This window comes from Meleagris gallopavo, chromosome 17 (assembly GCF_905368555.1).
Source record: "Meleagris gallopavo chromosome 17, MGAL_WU_HG_1.1, whole genome shotgun sequence".
Taxonomy (NCBI): Eukaryota; Metazoa; Chordata; class Aves; order Galliformes; family Phasianidae; genus Meleagris; species Meleagris gallopavo.
The window spans coordinates 3,364,158-3,384,598 of NC_139420.1; the positions used below are offsets into that span (position 1 = coordinate 3,364,158).

Here is a 20,441-nt window from a genome sequence, read left to right on the forward strand (position 1 = left end):
CCCTCCATGCTATCATTGACTCCCTCTTTTCTACTTTGGGCCAGTTGATTGAAGTCTAGATGTACTTCTATTTACAGACAACCTTTCTTATGGTTGTCTTTAAGCGTTTTGTAAGATGGTGCTTCATGTAAAGAATAAGTTCAATTTTTGTGTCACCTTTTTTAGCAGTGTGTTGAGCATGCTTGTCTTGGGCCAAATAAATACTGATGCTATTAAGTTTCACTGAGATTCTGTCTCCAAAAATAATGCAGATATTTTGATGGCTTAGAACTAGAGTGCTGTAGTGGATTGCCCAAGCCAGCCCTCCAAGACTGTTGATAGCTTTGGATTTGAGTATATGGTATGCTACTCTTCGTGGTTAGAACATACTATATATGACGTGACTAATTAATTTTTCTGTTCATTTTTCTTTTGTTCTTTCTATTTAAATAACTAAGGCTCAGGTTGAAGCTAAGAAGGAACATGAAGGAGCAGTTCAGTTGCTAGAGGTAAGAAGATACCTTTTGTGTTACTTGTGGTTATGGAGGTTTCATTCTGAAGGCAATAACAGTATCATCACTTCTGAAAGATTCGATTCTTTAATCCTGCCTCTAATGCTGTTGCTGTGTGTCACCCACAGTGGCCTTTCTTAGCATTTCCCAACTGTGCTGAAATGTGTTTTTGGAATTTGCCAGTGACTAAAGCACATAGTAAGCAAACACTGTTAAATAAATAAAGTTTTTAGAGATTATTTGGGTGATAGGTATTAGTAATTTTTGTATTTAAATTAATAATTAGTTAATTAATAATCCAGTAAATGCCTGCGTAAACTAAGGCAACATTATCCATAAGGATGCATCAAAACCTTAGTACTATCACTAGGAACTGCTCATAGAAATAGCTTTCTTGCCATGGAGTACTTTCTGAAAATTTATCCTGAGGAAAAATCCAGTCATCTAGTCTGCTGTGCCTGAGGATACAGAACTAGTTGTTTCTTGCATAGAAACGGCATGAAAATAGGAGCAAATTCTTACTCCTACTCAAAAACCATGAACTTTGCTGTCAGTTTTAGTTGGAATAGGGCAAGGTTTGCAACCTTATTTGTCTTCTACCAGAGTGAAATTTTTTACAGTTTTTAAACTGAGACTTTTAAAATAATGGCACTTTATAGTGCATGCATACAGATGTAGTAAAATGATGTATGCAAATAGTAACAGCCCTTGTGTATTCCCTTCCCAGGCAGCTGTTTCTCATGTGTGATGTTCCACAGTGCTGTGTAAGATAGTACATACAGCAGAAATCAGAACTCCTGCAAAAAGGTCCCTGCAGCAAACAATTCCTTCCTAGATTTTTCAAAGCTAGACTCAACAGATTCTTTAAATTCCAATTATATCATTTGATGCACTTGGACAAAGTAAAGTGTCAGGAAATACAGATACAGAAGTAAATAACATGTTTTACATCCAGAATTACCTTTTATTCTTTTTTTCTTTTTCACACATAATAGGATTTTTTTATGATAACTAGCAAACTAGTTTTTTTTTTTTTTTTGCATGAGGAAAGGAAGAAGCATTAAATACATACTAATTCTTAACATAAATTACTAATCTAAAGAACATACAATACCACAGATCAAGTATAGCAAATGCATTTGTCAGTTTTCACTTAAAAATCTGCTTTTAGTGGTTTTTTGTTCTCATGGTAGTTATTCTGTCTGTGTACCTATTGGTCATGTGCTAATTGGAGGTGATACATCAATAATCTCCTAAAAAATGTTTAGTTACTTGAAGTAATATGTCCAGAGGAAGGCTTTTACTCATATGCTTTCATTATTATCATATATATTAAATTTGTGCCTTTAAGAATATAAGATAATAATTTAATGTCTGGTGGAAAGTATATGATGCAGGAAAATATAAGTAGAAACAAAGGAAGCAAGTGATTATTTATCTCCCTCAAGCTAAACAAAATTCCTATTTAGCTGATTTGTTTGCAAACTGATTTGTGTCGCCCCATCAAGGTTTCTTAAGCTTTTGCTTTTTGTTGCCTTAGACCCATTAATTTTATTTATTTATCTGCCTTTTGCAATTCAAGATCAGCAGTTATTGATTTCTGAAATCTTCTATAGTGTGATTTGCATTAATGCATGTTTGGTTTTTATACCTGTTAACTGTTTCAATGTATTTTACTTTGAAATGCTAAAACAAAAGTGTTCAGAACTGTCTTTATTTCTTTATTTCATATATCTTTGTTTACTGTGTCTTGTTTGGAATTTATTGCTTTGCCCTTCATCCAGAACACCCTGGACAGCATGCAGGTATTTTAGGGCATATATTCTCCATTCCCTGTGCTGAATCCTGCACCTTTCCCCTTAAAATGAATACAATAGTCCTGTCTATCCTTGCATGGGATGCGTGCTAAAACCATTGTTATGCAAGCATGCTTGGCATTGATTAGCCTGATACCAAATCATCCAAATCAGATCTTTTTTCTTCATATATGATATGTTTTGATGAGGAATAAGGCACTGTTTCTGAAAGTAAACTTCTGACAAGCATGCCCACTAAGAATGGTTTGATAGTTTATTCAAGACTGTAGCTTTCAGACCGTGGATTTTGTTTGAATTCAGATTGTTTTGTGATTTGTACAAAGGTAGTTTTATGTTTTCACCTTGGGTTGATTTTTTAAGCCCCTTACTGAAAGCCATTGCTTTTACGTAAACAGTTAAGCTATGAAATGAATTGCCAGCCTGAATTCAAACTGTCCACTAGAAGGCTGGTCATCATCTTATCTGTCTTGTGCAAACAATATCTGTCTTGTAATAGATGAAGTCTGCTTCATTTTATATCAAGCTCACTGTGTATTTTATGAGAAACTTCCCAAGTCCTGAGTGAAGTACTTTCAATATGGTCTGCAGTCAAGTGTGTCTTTTCATACAGAGACTGGTATAGGTGGGTTCAGGTTTAGCTAGATCAGGTCCACTTTGTGTATTGAGATAGACTTCACAGGCAGTGCCATGATAAAGAATACAAATTCAGATTTCTGAGAGCGTGAGCACATGCTTAGTTCTGCACTGACATACAAGCACATGGGCTTTCTACAGGAGGGTGTGTCAGGCTAATTAGCAATGAACCAAGCACCTCACTGAAGGCAAGAAACAAAAGGTGGGTACAGGGCTGTCTCCTGGTAGTACTACTGTGGATCTTATGACAATTTTACTTTATACTGTAACAGCTTTGTGCTCGCTTCTAAGGCTCGACTTCGATTAAAAAGAAAAGCCAGAGAAGGCAAATACTGAGATGCAAATAATCTCTAAAATAATAAATAATACAATTTTTTTTTTCCCAAAAATATGCTGTTATGACAGCCTTAGCATTTTGTTTGGGTCTGGATTGTGATGTTTTCATTTTTTATTGTATGCTTGAGTTTCCATAATTGTGTGTGGAAGAGTCAGTATGTATCTTAAAGAACTGAGTAGCTTGTTTCTTTCTTTTCCATTGGAAACTTTGCATTGGAAAGGGAAGGATCTGAAAACCCAAAGCATTTTACTGCATTGTCCATTTGATGTCCTTTTAAAACTGCTTGTAGATGTCTTATTCATGCAGCAAAGTGACAAGTAGCAAAGGCTCACATTTCGGTTGCTGGAAACCGCAGTGAAAATATAAAATCAAACAAAGTACTTAATATTTGTGTAAAACTCCCACAGTATCTCTCTATAGTATTATTATGTTTCATGATCAGATAGATACACTGAGACCTTTTTTAACAGAATTAAATTGTGTTTTTATCAGTTCAAAGAAATGGCATCTTCACAAGTCATTGTAGCTGTAAAAATCTATTTATTACAAAAAAACGAACAAGCCAAAGCACAATCTTCAGTGAGAAATTTGGGCTTTTGTGTTTTTTTCAAGGACTGTAGGGAACATTTTGTTTATCTTTAGTTGTTTTAAGACCCTTGTATTGGTGTTATGTAATGTATGTAGTTTTATTCCTATGTAGTACATGCAATTTTTTCATATGAGCTGAGAAAATCTTCTTCTTTCAAGAATGAGAAACTTTTAGTACAGTTGAATGGATCTTATCAATATCCAGCCCTCCTTTGTTAGCACAGCTGCTTAACGAGGCATATGCAATAAAGGGGATTTTAATGAAGGAATGTGATATTTGTTCATCATGAAGCACAAGATTAGGATATAATGCATCTACTTTCCACAAAAGGAGCCTATTACTGCCTCTGTTGAACTGTGTCTGCTTGCAGTGTTTGGGTCATAGCACATGAGACACGAGTGCTTCCTGTGTCTCGAACATCAGTCTTTTCTCTGGCATATTTCCAGAGTACAGGCCAAATGTTTTCCCCTATAAGAAAATGATCTCATAAATGACATTCTCAAGAATTTTGCTCATTCTTTAGTTTTCTCAACAGGTATTAATTAATATAGTCTTTCTTATCTGTCTGAACAATCTCACTGAGAGTTTTAGCTCTTCAGGAATGCTTGATAGTGCATGCAAGCTGCTTATAGGCACAGATTGGAATTTAAGTGCTCTCTATTAAAAACTTTAATATATTCTTAATTCAGTTGATGCAGTAATTCTACAGCTTTGGGTGAAATAAAAGGTATCTTTTTGTTTTAGTCTCTTTGCCAATCTTACATTTTCTTAGAATTAAAGTAGTAGAGGAAATCCTGAATTCCCATGTCCTTTATTGTTCCCCTCAGCCCAGGAATCATCCCTTTCACTTATCCCATCCATTTTTTCCATGTCAAGATTTCTTAGACTGTATGTAGGCAGATTTCACAAGTCAGCACAGAAACTTATGCTTGATTATGCTTTGTTACTTCCTGATGCCTCAAAATTAAAACAGAAGTGTTTGCCCACAATGATATTTTTGTACTTCTCACAAGCTTGCAAACAATCTCCTCTTGATTGGTGTCTGGATTACTTCTGTGTGGTTTGGCACGTACCATAAGGAACGGTATTTTTGAAAGGGAATTCAGCCAATCCTACATTCTGCATGAAACACTGTTTTTTGCTGTTCTTGTTGGTTTTTAACATATAAATGTTTATTTAGTAATACAGGATGATTCAACTTATTAGTGAGGATGGGCAAACCTCAGAGAAATACCAAAGATTTTAAAAATATTGGAAAAGGAAACAAAAGTCACAAAGCTATAGATTCTGTCTGAAGGTGTTCTTGGCACTGCCAAAAAAATATAATGAGGAATTTCCACTTTGGAAATTGGGAGTTAAGTATTTATCCCAATATTGCAGAGCTACTAAAAGGTTTTCTTCAAAATGTGAGAACTTAGGGGTATAAAAGAAAATGGAGATGAAAAAAAAGCCAAACAAACAGTGGGTGCATTTATCTCAAGTAGTTTGCCTATCCTGGATTCCTGGTACTTAACAAAAATTGGCCCCTATTACAGCTTGCTCTGATCTCAGTTAAATATCTGTATTTTGTCGTGCTTGTGCAGGCCAAGGTCCGAGAGCTAGAGGAAAAATGCCGGACACAAAGTGAACAATTCAACCTCTTGTCCAGGGAGTTAGAGAAGTTCCGGCAGCAAGCAGGGAAGATTGATCTCCTCAGCAGTAACTCACTGACATCCTCAGATATCTCTGGTTCTCCCAGTAAATCTTTATCCCAGTTAATGAATGGAATAGCCACTTCTTTAGGCAAAGGTAAGGACAAGCATTTTATTTGCGGGTCTGTTCTGCCCTGCAGGCTCTCAGATGCCATTCAATTATGTAAATAGAGTTTGATTATACAAATGGAAGATAGAATTTGGTCCTAATCCTGTTTTGTGACTTGTTTCAATTTCAGAGTATTTCTTATACCTTTACTGAGATTGCTCTAGTTTTATTCAAGTACTGCTTGGAGCAAAATTATCTCTAATCATTCTTAGGAGTCATGGTGAAAAACCTGTTCAGTGTTAAAATGATATATTTCTTATGGAAGTATTTACTTCTTTTGGAAGCAGAACACCATATAAATGGTTTAGAAAACCTTTCCAGTTTTGGGGCAAGGGTTGGTCTGTTTAATTATCTTGTATGTATATATAATCTTGTTTAATTATTCATGGAGAAAGAAAGAATGGAGACTCCTGTACTGTGTTAGCCATTGCATAAAAAGAAATTTGTAGATAGGAGTGGGCAGTAAATGGGAAAACTGAATGGAACATTTTGACAAACATAAAAATGTATTTTGTTTAGTTGTTTGGTTTAGTTATCTGTAGTTACTTAATTAAACCATACAAATATGTTTAAATTTTTTACCATGCTTAAATTGGCTGAACACTTAGCTGCTAGGTATCTCAGAAATCAAGAAGTTACACAAAAATATTGTTGGTGTGAATTTTAGAAGAATTGGAGAATGTAAAATCAAAAAAATAAATCTGTATTGGTGTTCTTAAGCATATATTGTGAGGAATGCTCAATGGAGTGTGGTTTGCCCAGATCTGTTTTGAATTCTTGCTAAGCCATCATTGCCTGTTGCCAGAGGCAACTACTCCTCCTGACTACACATCTTTGTTAACTATTCATTATTCATAAGAAACTTCAAGGCAAGAAGTCACCTTAGGACTCCTGAAGGGAACTGGCATGTAAATTGGGCTCTGTGCAACAACCTAATGTTGTTGTTGAGGCTGAGAAATCTACTCAAAAACAATTGAAAGTTAGCTCAATATCATCCATGATAGATGATTTTTTACTACTATTTATACAAAGAAATGCTTTCCTATTGCCAGGTAATTCTTATAGCTTACAAATCCCCCCAAAACTGTTTTAGAAAAGATACAAAGAGGAACTGGACATTCAAAATAGCCTTTGCTTATTAGTATTATTTTTTCTTCCTAAGCTTCTAGGAAAATTCTGAAGCTTAGGGTCTAGAAATCACAAATAATTTCCCTACCACTATAGATGAGTGCTTATTTTTGGTGAAGGGTGCTGCGCTCAGTGTGAAACCAACTCAAAAGGAACCAAGGTGACATCCTTCTGTCATTTCGCTTCAATAACTTAGTACTTTGTATAGCTTAGATTTTGAAATACAAAATTTTAGCTGTTAGTAAACTGACTGCTGTGGTACGTATGAGTGTAGGCTTTTCTGGAGCTGCGAATCTTAGCCACGTGGATATTAAAGTGCATTAAATAGGGAATTTAAAAGACAGCATCTGATGGCTGTAAGAATTTAGTAGAAATTTCCTTAGTAACAAGAGGATTAGCTGTTGATGTCTCCAGAGATAGGATTTTCAAACCAGTAAATATTTTAAAGTTAAGGTAATCAGGTATGCAAATGTCCTTTTAACAACTCATGAAGTCTGGTCTGTACCTTTGGAGTTCATGTAAATAGGCCCTAGACCTCACATAAAAATCAACAGAAGTTTCTGAGGTCTTGAGCCAGCCTTTCCATGCTACTTAGTATTTATTCTCAAGTACTAATAGAAATAGCTTTTTCATAAAATCTTCAAAACAAACCAAACAAAAATCCTGCAAAAAGCCCTTGACTGGAAACACAAAAAATACAAGTAGATCTGTACTGAAGACATTTTAGAGCCTTAATCTGTGGATTTTAGCCTACTGAGTTTTATTCTTAAAGCTCAGGCCTTGCAGCACTGGAGTATAAATGTCAGAAATCTTTGGATGATATTCATTCTCAGTATAAATGCAGTGATAACAATAAAATGGTGTTTAAAGAAATGGGCAGGATGTCTAATTCTCAAAATCAACTATTCTGAAATAATGATGGTAGTGCTGCAGCAAGTTCTTCAAACAAGAAGAATAATTATTTGTATTATGTGTGAGGAAGAAAAGAACACATGGGGAAACACAAGGACAGCTTTCAAAGCAAAGCAAATGATGGAAATGAGATCAGTCTATGACCAGCTGCTTTGCCTTAATTGGTGATGTTTTTAATGTATCAGGAAATGGAATAACCTAGCCAGAATAGATTAGAACATTAAAGATTCACTCTAAACATATATTATTGTCACAATCCAATAGAAAAAACTTCAAGATTTATTATTCATCAGATAAAAGGTGCATTTAAATGGCCTTTCTAGATCATTTAGGTAGTCCATAATGAACCAGCGGTCCCATAAATAAAATGGCATGTCTAATTGTACTGCGAGGATGGTCAGCTTCAGTTCTCTCTGAGTAATTTAAATTAAGTCTGGAGCTCTTCCTTGCCTCTTTCCTTGAAAGGATGTTCAGATTTCCTTGACAGATATCTGCCAGTCATGACAAAATAATGGCTACTTGATGGTCTGTGGATTTTACAAGATTTTACACACAAGAAATTTGGTTGGTTTGGTTTTTTTTTACATTATTTGATATTTGAAGGAAGAAGATACATTTCCAGAAACTGCTGTGCTTTCTTAAGAACTGATTTCTTGCATTTTTTCTTTCTAACTGTTAGTTTTATTCTGAATGCAAAAACAAAGGGGAAGATTTTTTTTTAATAGTGATTTCTAAAATACAGAAAAAAAAAAAAAATCCTCCTTGTTATTATTTACCAGTGTTTCTTTTGAAAGCAATCATTTATTCAGTTTTGTACATGCCAGGTCATGAAAGTCCTTCTGGAAGTCGCTGTGTAATTTCGGAGTTTATTCGTCCCCTTCAAATATCTGGAGACAAACCAGAACAGTTGTCTGTCAAACCTACATTCCTGTCAAAGTCAAGATCTGGTACCCCAAGATGCAGATTTGATTCAGACGTGAGTCTTCTTGAATTTGTTGCTGGAAATATATGGTATGGGGCCAGGATCTCTCTTCTTCAGAGACTGATGCAAGATCACCCACCGACTTTTAAAAAGAAAAGACATGAAAATTCGTATTTTCTGGGACAAACTGTGATTGTGAGCAGTGGGAATTTCACGAGACTTTCAGAGTCTTAGAATTCCATGGATTCTAAGACTTATCCACAGTTAAATACATGTGTCCCTACCAAGATGAAATGTGGGAGAATTAACTGCTTTTTGAATAGGCTGAAAAAAAAATAAAGAAAAAAAAAAAAAAAAAAAAAGCAGCCCATATTAGTCAAACCAGAAAAGGTAGATTAACAATGAGATTTAGGGAAGCAGAATTAACAACAAGAAACAGAAAAGGTGCATGTCAGGTTTAATTCCATTTTTCTATTATTTTTGAGTTATCTCACTGGGAATGTCAAGACCTCTTTTGCAGTGTTGCTCACTGTGTGCCTTCTTGAGTGTAATTATGTGATGCATACTTATATTATGCAAGCAAACAGAAATTAAGTTCCATTTTTTTTATAGGTATCAGGCATGGGAGGAAGCGTATTCATGTGTATGAATAAAATCATGAGGAAATAGTCTTTTAAGAAAATAAAATCTAATAGTGGGACACTGCTGTAAAGTCTTATATAATACTATAAAAAAAAAAAGATATTCTGTGAAATTCTCTCTGCAACTTCTCTGTTCTTAGTAACAATCTTCTAGAATAAGCATTGGATAAGTTATGAGCTTTCAGACATCAGGACAATAGCCCTTCAAAAGTTGCCTGCATCTCCAAGGCGACATGGGGGAGAATACTTGATAGCTGTTGTTGTCCACTGAAAGTGGTGCGTTGGCAGGATGGTGTGTACTGTGCTTGCCTAGCAAGCTAACCCATCTCTTAAGAGTTAATTCAGAAGAAAAGTAACTTGCTTCAGTATTCTGGGACTCTTTTGGTCCATACTGGCAACCAAGCAGGGACACATTTAGGCCAGAAAGTTGTATTTCAATATTCACTGTGTCCAGACTGTAAAATGATAATCCAGTTATGGACGATTTACCTGTTTGATTCTAATGTTAATCCTAGTATCTTTACCTTAATGAAAGTCCTCCAGATCTTATAGGAAAAGTTAATTTTTCCTGAAAGAGTTCAAAGTAAAGCATAAAATAAGTGAAGTACATCCCTCACTATCTTTTTTACTTACTAAATGATAAAGAACCAGTCTATATTTGGGTCAGTTCTGCAAGCTTTTGAGGAAAATTAATGTCTAGACTCTGATCTTATCTGAATCTTTAGGATATACCAAGAAATAGTTCAATTTCTTTACCGTGCTGGAATTTGACTTACAATTACTTTCTATTCTAAATTTTTCTAAATAAAATTGACTGATTTTGATTCATATCAAATTTTTTTTTTTTCTTAATTACGTTTACTTTGATTTTTTTCATCTGTCGGGAGAATGATACATGGAACTTTTAGAAATCTTTTTGTCTTTTTTTTTTCTTTTACAGATGGATAATGATCAGAATTCCAATACCTCGAAGCAGAGATATTCTGGGAAAGTCCATCTTTGTATTGCACGTTATAGGTAACAAACATCATTAGCTGGAGCCAGTTCTTGTTCCTGGTCAAAACCCAAGTGCAAGAACAACCCAAGAACATTTTTAGCAGTGAACTTTTGGCAGGTGGATCTACAGTCTATGTGCCTGCTTTCTTTGAGCACTCTTTGAGTAGTTAAGTAACAGGCTGCAGCTATTCACGCTCTGGGATGAGTATATGCTTAAACACTTTATAACAAGTTCTGTCTACAAGTATCTTTGTTTAGCTGGAGCTCACTGTAGAAGACTGTCTTATAGAAAAGGGAGAAGATAAGGACTGGAAGAGACCTCCCGAGTGATATCTCCTTAATTCACTTTTCAGAATGGAAACTTAGGCCAGGGTTATATATTAAAAAAAAAAAAAAAGAAAAAAAAAAGACTGAATTACAATCTAAGGTACCCTTAGAACTGTACACTATCCAGTTATGTGGGGGTTGTAAGTATACATGCGTCATTTTCATCTGCACTTCTTTGCAGCTACAACCCTTTTGATGGACCAAATGAAAATCCAGAAGCAGAGCTCCCTCTTACAGCAGGAAAGTACCTTTACGTCTATGGAGATATGGATGAAGATGGCTTTTATGAAGGTAGGTTTTTGAATCTGTGTATTCATGCTAATTGATGCAGATTTAAATCAGTTCAACTGTCAAACACACTCCCTGTGCTCTCCTTCATCTACTATCAAATCAGTTGCTAAAATTAGCCCTATCATCACTATGTTAATTAACAGAGTTTCTGTACCAACAAAGCCGCTCTTTGCAGGCTTAGCTAACTATAAGACATTATATATTGCCAACTTTTCCTGCATGGTAGATTTAAGGTGGCATGAAAACTTACTGGCAGTTCTGGGTTTTTGCTACACTAAATTTTTACTTTGTCAAACTCTAGATGCTGCTTATGTACAGTTTTCACCTCTATCTTATCCACTTACCACAGGACATTAACATGCAAGGGGTATGCTCCTCAAGGACTTCAGTGACGTTTTTCTTTTTTTTCTTTCTCACCAGGGGAGCTTCTAGATGGGCAGAGAGGACTAGTCCCTTCGAATTTTGTGGATTTTGTTCAAGACAATGAGACCCGTTTATCGAGCACATTAAGCAGTGAACAAGATCAGAATTTCATCAACCATTCGGGTTCTACTTTGGAAGGAGATATCCTGGAGATAAGTCCACCAAGTCACATAGACTCTAGCGTAATCAGCAACGGTGCAGGGACTCTGGATGTGAACATTGATGAAATTGGAGAAGACATTGTGCCTTATCCTAGAAAAATCACCCTTATTAAACAACTAGCCAAAAGTGTCATTGTGGGCTGGGAGCCACCAGTAGTGCCACCCGGATGGGGAACCATTAACAGCTATAATGTTCTGGTTGACAAAGAAGTACGGATGAACATAGCCTTGGGAAGCAGAACGAAAGCTCTTATAGAAAAGCTTAACATTTCTACTTGTACATACCGAATCTCAATTCAGAGCATTACAAATAAGGGTAACTCAGATGAACTGCAGTGCACTTTGTTAGTTGGGAAGGACGTCGTTGTAGCCCCCTCTAATCTTAAGGTGGACAACATAACCCAGATTTCTGCTGAGCTGTCCTGGCTCCCTACGAATAGTAATTACAGTCATGTCATTTTTCTTAATGAAGAAGAGTTTGACATTGTCAAAGCTGCTAGCTACAAGTACCACTTTTTTAATTTGAAACCCAATATGGCCTACAAGGTGAAAGTCGTGGCAAAGCCCCATCAGATGCCCTGGCAGCTTCCCCTAGAACAACGAGAAAAAAAAGAAGCCTTTGTGGAATTTTCTACGTTGCCAGCAGGTTTGGTATCTTTCTCCCTATCCCAAACTCTCCAGTTATGTTTCTGTAAAAATTCCAGATAAATTAGCCTACCCTTTGCTTTATGCTGTAATCAGTGTCGCTTTCATGAACAGGCTGTGGACTATTAGATTGCTTAATGGTACCTATGACTCATTTCTCTCCTGCATTACTCCCCTTCTTATTCCTGGAAACATTTTGGGGAAATAAGCTAGAGAAAGACATGCAGAACATCATCACATGCTAGAATGTGTTTTATCAGAATAATCTGGACTTGTTTTGAATTAGTCTAGTTATAGTAGTTCTAGTGGCAATTTATTTTCATTCGTATGGACAGCTCTGGAAAGAAACAATTATTATTCTAGCATGTTGTTTGTGTATCCAAATGCACTTTTTATGGAGATGACCCATTTCTTTCCTGGAATAGAAAGCAGTATAGACAGCTTAGAGGATCACAGTGATTTAGGGGTGGTACAGATGAGTTTTGGTTGTGTGGTTGTAATCACAGGTACAATTTGAATTTGTGGAGGTAATAAATCGGTCGTGTTTTGGAAAGTCAGGGCCTTTTTTTCCCACCTTGCTTTTACATTAGAGATGTAGATAAATTATGAGTCGTCTCCCAGTGAACTGTGATGTAATGTTGGAGACTAGAGCTGAAATAGTGTACTACATTGAAAGGGTAATGTCATGATTTTGGGATGTATGGTAATACCTAAAAAATATGAACATCTCTTCTTATAGATTCGTCTAATCAAAGACAATTAGGAGATTTACTTTATATTCATACTTTTAGAGCACTGAATGCCTCTGAAGCAGAGACAGTCAAGCACAAGTGACTCCTGGCAAGTGAAATTCCAATGACATCTACTGTGCAGTGTGTTGATTGACTCCCTGCTGGGATTCAATTCCAGCAAGGGAACAGAAATTTTTTCTGGTCTTTTCCTTGGGTTGTGTGACACGTAAGGACACATGCAGGACAGTTGGTTGAATTGAGAGAAGGAATTAAGCTTGTATGTCTGCTGCTTTTGTTCTTGTTGATTTATAGGTTTAGTAAAAATACCCTCAATTTGGGTGTTTACTGTTTTGTTTTCAGTCATTCCAGTGGGATAAGTGATGATACTATTGCAGTATTTACTAGGAGGAGAGCATTTTAAACTTTGTAGCTGGGAGATGTTGCCCATACTGTGAATTAAATTTGTTTGACTTCTTTGTTATTTGGGAAGTGCGTTTTGAGTGAGACTTTTTCAGGCCAAACTCTTAAGAGTCTTTAACTCCCTCTAGTTGCTGAAGCACACTAAAACAATAATGACATGTTCTCTGTTGAGATGCATTGCATTTTATTAAACCAATCTCTGCTACAGGCTACAGAGGTAGAAATAAACTCTCTGGGGATTGTTTGTTTGAGAGAATGGAAGAAAGGTGTCATCTCCTGCAAAAGCAGATAAATGCCACTGACAGAGACAAGATACTGGAATAGATCAGTTGCCTTCTTCCTGTAATCTGAAGAATTATGCTGAATTGATAATACAGGCTGTCAGCAAAATAGGGAAGATGAAACTGACTCCTAAATCAAAATCTTATTTTGGGAAAAAAGTGGGTTAGATTAGTTTTACTGCTTTGGTCTTACTAGTTAAAAATACACTAGGTGCAATGGATGTTATAGGGAAAAATTTCATGTTCTGCCTATGGTGTCCTGAACATGACCAGAATTTTATTTCCATCTTTGCTAAAGGATTTTCATCTCTACTGAAGGATGAAACGCAGTGATAACAAACCACTGAAATGCACTGATGGTTTGCCAGTGTATCTGGAGGATGAGGCTTGTTTGAGATTTACACTTGTATGATGATCTGTTTGGCAGCAGTGAATGCACACAGAATATTTGTAACTTTCTATCTCAGTAGATGAACAGAAATTGGAGGTGCTTTCTTCACTTTGTTCACTGGAAAAAGCAAACTCTCAGCTGCTAAGGTTTGTGTTCTCCCAGCTATTACCCAGCCATGGCTGCAGCTGAAACCTGCTTGGGAAATGTTTTGTCATGAAGCACTTCCCAATGTTTGATTGTTAAATAACGGAACAGGATGCCTGAAATATTCATGAACTGATAAACTACGATGTTTTACTTTGGTTCCTGTCCAAAATAGAGCTATTTATAGTAGGTTGATAATGTCTTTTAATTAAGGATGTACTTGGTGTACTATTTCTCTAATGTATGCTAAATGCCTTAAAAGGTTAGTAGATATATATTTTTCTTCAGCGCAGGTATAGAAGATGTTGAATCCAGTTGTCTTTACACCAACATGCTGCTGATTGAAAAGCTTCCAGTTCTGCCCTGCATCCAGTGCACCTTAGTGTCAGTGTGCTTCTGACCTGTGGATCTTGACTTGGAGCCACTGATGGTCATGAGGCAGAATTCCAAAGTCATTTCTGTGAATGCCACATGCATTCAGTGCAAACATACATACCAAAAAGTCACTTGCTGTCACTTGCAGCCATTTTTCATTAACAGTGTCATTCTGGGTGCCTTTTCCCTCACGTTTGTCTATTAGCATTTTTGTTCAAAGTAGCAGTTGTTATGCAGCCTGGTGGGATAAAAATTGGTCCCGAGCAAAGTGCAATGCAATTGCAAACTATGTTGTAAATAGAACTTAGCTAATGGCTGTAAGGCCCAGGATCAGTTCATGTTGAGTGTATGCTTCTGTTTTTTACACTGTAACTCAATAATGATACTTTGTCTTCTTGAAAAAAATAAGTGCTTGGAGGGCTGTAGTTTCCAACTCTCAAACTGATCTACGGACTCCAGTCTAAGACTCAATGATGACCAGTCTTGCATGTCTTAGGTCCTCCAGCTCCACCTCAAGATGTTACTGTCCGGGCCGGGTCCACCCAAGCAACCATACAGGTGTCCTGGAAGCCACCAGCCCTGACAGCAACAGGGACCTCCCACGGTGCCAATGTCACAGGCTACGGTGTTTATGCGAAAGGTCAACGGGTGAGTCCCAGCATTACAGGTACCATCTGCGTTAGGTGAATTTCTGCTGGCAGGCAAAGGTGGCAATAAATGTGTGATGGCACTTCAGTGCGTGCTAGGCTCTTGTTTTTTAGCAGTACTTGTTCTTTTGTTTGTGCTATTTGATCATTAGCTCCCTTTCTGTACGCATTTCAGCTTCTGGACAGATGAGTTGGAAAGAATTAAGATGACTGGTGCTAATTGTTGTGGTGCCCTAACTTTCACTCCATGTTAAAACATTGAAGGCTCTTCATCGGTGTGGTTGAAGGGAGGGTAATGTATCTTCCTGCTAGTATGTTGCTTATTTGTGTACACAGGTGGCAGAGGTGATCTTTCCAACAGCAGAGAACACGTTGGTGGAGCTAATAAGACTAAGAAACCTTGAAGCAAAGGAAGTTACTGTTCGAACACTCTCTGCACAAGGGGAATCAGTGGACTCTTCTGTTGCTGCCATTCCATCTGACCTACTGGTGCCTCCATCCCCTCACCCCAGAACTGCTCCCAAATCTAAGCCATTAGCAAGTGCCGGAGCCCCAGAAACCAAAGAAGAACATTTAGGTCCACATTTAAAAATAGATGAGTCATGGGAGCAGACTCGTTCAGCATCCCCTGTTCATGGGCACACACTTGAGCCACCTGTCCCTAACTTTCACAGCTCGCTTCAGGGGAGAAGATCTCCATCGCCTAACCGAATACTCCCTCAACCTCAAGGCACACCTGTCCCAAATACTGTTGCAAAAGCCATGGCAAGAGAAGCTGCGCAGCGAGTTGCAGAGAGCAATAGGGTAAAGACCAACTTTTTTCTTGCAGCTTTTAGGGCTTGCTTTATTCATTGTAGAACTTTCCATCAACTATACTTCTTTTTTTTTTTTGTAGTATATACCTTACTGAGCATCTAATAAATTCCCAGACCTGAAGATCACTGTTTTGAGAAGAAGCTGTATACTAAAATTCTGTTGTATCTTCAGGAAATATGCCTTTAACCATACAAAGCATTGATCAACCTTTGACCAACGGTAGAAGCTTCATAACTGCAGTAGAAATCTTTCCAAAAAATAATTCTGGAAGGGGTTGGGGGTGAATAGGGAGGAAGCCTTGCCTAAACGGTTAGTCAGGAAAACTAACATTGCTTTAAACCATGAGTATATTAAAGCGTTGTGCTCTTGGGTTTTTATGTCTTATTTAGCCATTTCTCCATTGGTTGCAAGATCAAGTCATCTTTACAATTTTCCATTTTTTGTTGGTTTGATAGATGGAGAGGAGGAGTGTTTTTAGTGAAAGGAGCAATGCAGCACAGTACGCTAACTCAGATGATGAGGAAGATGGATATGATTCTCCTAATGTCAAAAGGAGGGGGGCTTCAGTTGATGATTTCTTGAAAGGATCAGAACTTGGAAAGCAAGTAAGTAGGCTGGTCTTTTTTTTATTGTGGCAGTTATTTAATATAAAACAAGTTATTTTGTGAAGCTCAGCATGATCTTAGGGGCAACTAATTATTGTAACCATACTGGTATAATTGTGTGGCAACAGATTAATGTCCTGTTGCTGCTGCATTAGACTTTCTGATGAGAGCTGACTGCTTGGTACCATGTATCTGCACACTGTTACACTACGCAGCTGTCTTAAGTACTGGAAATTAAAAAAAAAAAAAAAAAAAGTCACATTTGGGTTCTTTTTCTGTATTGTGCATTATTATTGTGTATGAAAGAATGCTGCAATGCTGTGGGGGGAAAAAATGGAAAGAGGAAAGGATTTTTTACTCCTTAAAAGCCATAACCTGTAATGCTAATTAGCAGAAAATCATATATACTTAGGGAAGGATGCTGTGAGGAATAGAAAGATGTAGCAAAAGAACTTTCCACATCTGTACAGCTTTTAGTTTGATTCAACTCAAAACAAACATGAAGTGATTTCATAAATTTCTTTCAAGGGAGTTGTAAATCCTAGCTAGATGCTTTCTTATGCCTTGGGATGGTTGAAGAATCTTGTTAGCTTCTTGTTGAAGGCTCCGAGCAGTGGCTTTCCTCCTTTTTGTACCAGTTCTAAAACCTTCTGGAGTTTTGGTTCAGCTCATCACGGAAGCTCAATCATTCATATACGTATAAACATTGCTCCAAATCTCAGGTGTTCCAAATCTGGGGCTTGAGGATTTCATTTAGTGTCATCTTTACAGAATTGTTTCCATTTTTTTTTAATATATCCAATCATGCTATGCTTACAAAATGTGCTCATGAGTGAGATGCATCTTTACATATGTATACAATTAAAATGGTTCTGGATGCAAAGAGACCAAGATATTTTATCAGGACTAGTGATCTCACCAAGAAGGCTCAGTATAAACTGTGTATAGTGTTTGTAGAGGGACTAAGATAGACTTAGGGTTTTTTCTGTTAACAAATATATATATGTTTGTATTTGACCAAATTAAACAAATTTGGGTATATCTACTGTAAGCATACTAAGTTGCTGCAAGGGGACTTAATACCTTAGATCATCCCAAGATTATTTGGAATGTGTCTGCTTTACTGAGCTCTAAAAACCAGACAGCTTGGGTATGAACATTTAAAGTCAGGGAACCCTTAGATTTATATTCTTTGAAGCCTAAAGAGATTAAGCTTTGCTATCTACTAGTTGTGTCCTCGAGGCCAGGTTTGAAATCTATCTGGCTTCAAGCCTTCTCAGATATAATTAGAATTTTGTGTGTGTGTGAGGCTGAAAGAATTCCTCGTCTCTTTAAAAGACTAAAAATATACTCTGAGGAACAGCAGTTAGATTATATCTTGTAAAACCAAGGCCACACCTACTTAACAGTTTAGTAAGCAATTTACTAAGACATATTTTTTCCTCTTTATCTTCCACCTAATTGGAACCTAAAATATTCAAACTAGTTATAAAAGACCATTACAACTCTAGCCAGTCCATTCCTACAATGTTTAACAGAATGAAAGCTTCAAATTCCATCAGCTAGCTATATTATACAGTGATGGTAACGTGCTGCAATAATTAAGTGCTGATCACTTTTAAATCATTATGTGATGTAACAAGCAGCTGTGAAGAACAGATGATATGTGAATTATCCTAGGGCTTTTACAATTTGGTCAGCAAGTCTACTGATGCATGAAGGACCTCTTTATAGAAATTTGATCAAGACTAAAGCTAGATTTGATGCTCTGAATGCATCTTTTTGGATCACCTATGGATTTGAGACTGGATTTCTTGAATTAAATGGGAGCATAAATGGAAAAAAAGTTTTATTCACTAAAACAAAAGAGCAACCTGCATGATGTCATTTATATGTAGTATTACTGTGACGTTCAAACCAAGGAAATACTTCTGGTCCTCATAGGTGGTGCACAAGGAATTTCAATTTCAGTCATTAAAGACTTTTCTTTCTCACTCTGCTGATTAGCCTCACTATTGCCACGGCGAAGACTACCATACAGAGAGCAGCAGAGGTTCTGATTTGTCTGATATTATGGAGGAAGACGAGGAAGAGCTGTACTCTGAAATGCAGCTGGAGGATGGAGGAAGACGACGAGTCAGTTTGACTTCACACAATGCACTTAAGGTAAGTGTGACTGCAGGGAAACCTTAAGAGTGCCTCCATGTTTTTATTCTTCCTTCAAAGCATTTTTTCAGTCAGTTATGGATTTTGAAGATGATTAAAAATAACAGTGCCGTGTAGACCTAGAACTTGTTTCTTCTTTTTTCTTTTTTTCCCCCTCCATTTTTGGATATCTACTCTTTTGGCTAGTTGACTGCTTTTCTATATGTAATTGTTTACAGGTTTTGCTCTGTATCTGGGATCTTTTTCCTTGTTTATATGACAATATAGTGCAAGTACTACTCAAACAATGACTTGATTACATAAACTTGCATACCTAGAGGGGAAAAAAAAATCCACCTAGAACAATTTAGGCTTTTCATATCAGATGTGTTTTTTCCTATTTTCAGTGCCAGTGCCATCTCTTTCTCTGACTTTAAAGCACACTTGAGAGAAGGAGATTTGGGGTAATTAAGGAATCACCAGACAACAGGAAATAACTGTCAGAAATTGTGTTTTAACACTATATAAGAATATTAATCATGAAGGACAACAATTAGAGTATATGCAGAACACTGAACTTACCGAATATGATCAATATTTCCCATAGTATGTTTGTTTGTGTAAACTCGATTTGCTTTTTGTGTGTATATCAATTACGCTAAATTCTTCTCTTAGCAAGCTGGATAACCTGAATGATAAGGAAAACCACAGGTGGATTTTTCTTCTAGTATTGTGTTATTTAACTAAAAAACAGTGCTATTTTCACACATATAAAAGAATTGTGACCATCGTAACTGCCTGTGTATGCTGTAAATTCAGCCCTTTTATTCTGACACTATCTGGAATGAGAGGGGTACTTTTTCAAAACAAAACTGATGGGTGTTTCAATTTTTCTGCTATCGTAAAGGTTGAATCTGAAATCCTTCTGCATGCTGCTTCTGACCCTTTCCTCTAGAGAAAAAGTAAATTGTCCTTAGACTGTTCTTGTTATTCAGTCAGAAATTATACCTATTCCTTAGTTTTATGATAGTATTGCTAATTTTGATATCTAACCAGACCCTTAATTGGTGTAATAAATCATTTTAGACATTTTGAATTCTGCTGGCATACCTCTGTTCATGTTGTAGTGTATGTGGAAGGTATGGTGCTTAATCTGCAGAAGCAAAGTCAGTGTGTGAGTACTTCCTGGGGAAGGACTCACGGATGTCGGAGTCTCGTGGAGAATATTACCCACCGTATTGTTAGGCTTTTGGATGCATACTTCAGGTCAGATTCTGATCCCAAAGTGCTCAGTAATTTCCCCTTCTTTCACGAGATCTGACTTTGCTTTTCAACAGCAGTAGTTAGTTAACAGCAGCAAAAAAAGCATACTTACTGGGTTTTCCATAGTGGAAAAGATTTGTGTTCCTCTTGCATCTGACAGTATGCCAACCATGCACTTTCAGCTGTAATTATTTTCTCCTAAGGAAATAGATACTCTCAAGTAACAAGAAAATGTTTTGCATGCAGACATATACTTGCTTTATTGGGAGATGGTGTTTCCTCCAATGGTTCCTTAAAACAAAGGCAGGCGTCAGTGATAAAGGGAAGACTGAGCTAACTTACCTGATCTGAGTATTCTAAAATGAGGAGTACTTGAACTCAGATAAAACTATTCCTGCTCATATCTATTGACTTTTTCGTATTTCTATGGCAGTTTGCCATAAAAGTTTCATGGTAGTGATGCACATTTATAAGTTAAGATTGATCAGACATACATAGTGTCTTCTTGGA

General features: G+C 36.8%; 1 protein-coding gene across 2 annotated transcripts in view; it reads left to right on the top strand.

Moving 5' to 3' along the window:
* Positions 1-20,441, top strand: part of RIMBP2 (RIMS binding protein 2) — a 116,771-nt gene that overhangs the window by 74,856 nt on the left and 21,474 nt on the right. For both annotated transcript variants that reach the window (XM_085238704.1, XM_085238703.1), the window contains 11 exons: positions 438-488; positions 2,276-2,296; positions 5,451-5,655; positions 8,532-8,683; positions 10,211-10,287; positions 10,775-10,884; positions 11,305-12,114; positions 14,952-15,103; positions 15,439-15,906; positions 16,374-16,523; positions 18,531-18,689. In XM_085238704.1, the coding sequence (XP_085094830.1) occupies positions 438-488; positions 2,276-2,296; positions 5,451-5,655; positions 8,532-8,683; positions 10,211-10,287; positions 10,775-10,884; positions 11,305-12,114; positions 14,952-15,103; positions 15,439-15,906; positions 16,374-16,523; positions 18,531-18,689 (2,355 nt within the window). The remainder of the gene's footprint in view (positions 1-437; positions 489-2,275; positions 2,297-5,450; positions 5,656-8,531; positions 8,684-10,210; positions 10,288-10,774; positions 10,885-11,304; positions 12,115-14,951; positions 15,104-15,438; positions 15,907-16,373; positions 16,524-18,530; positions 18,690-20,441) is intronic.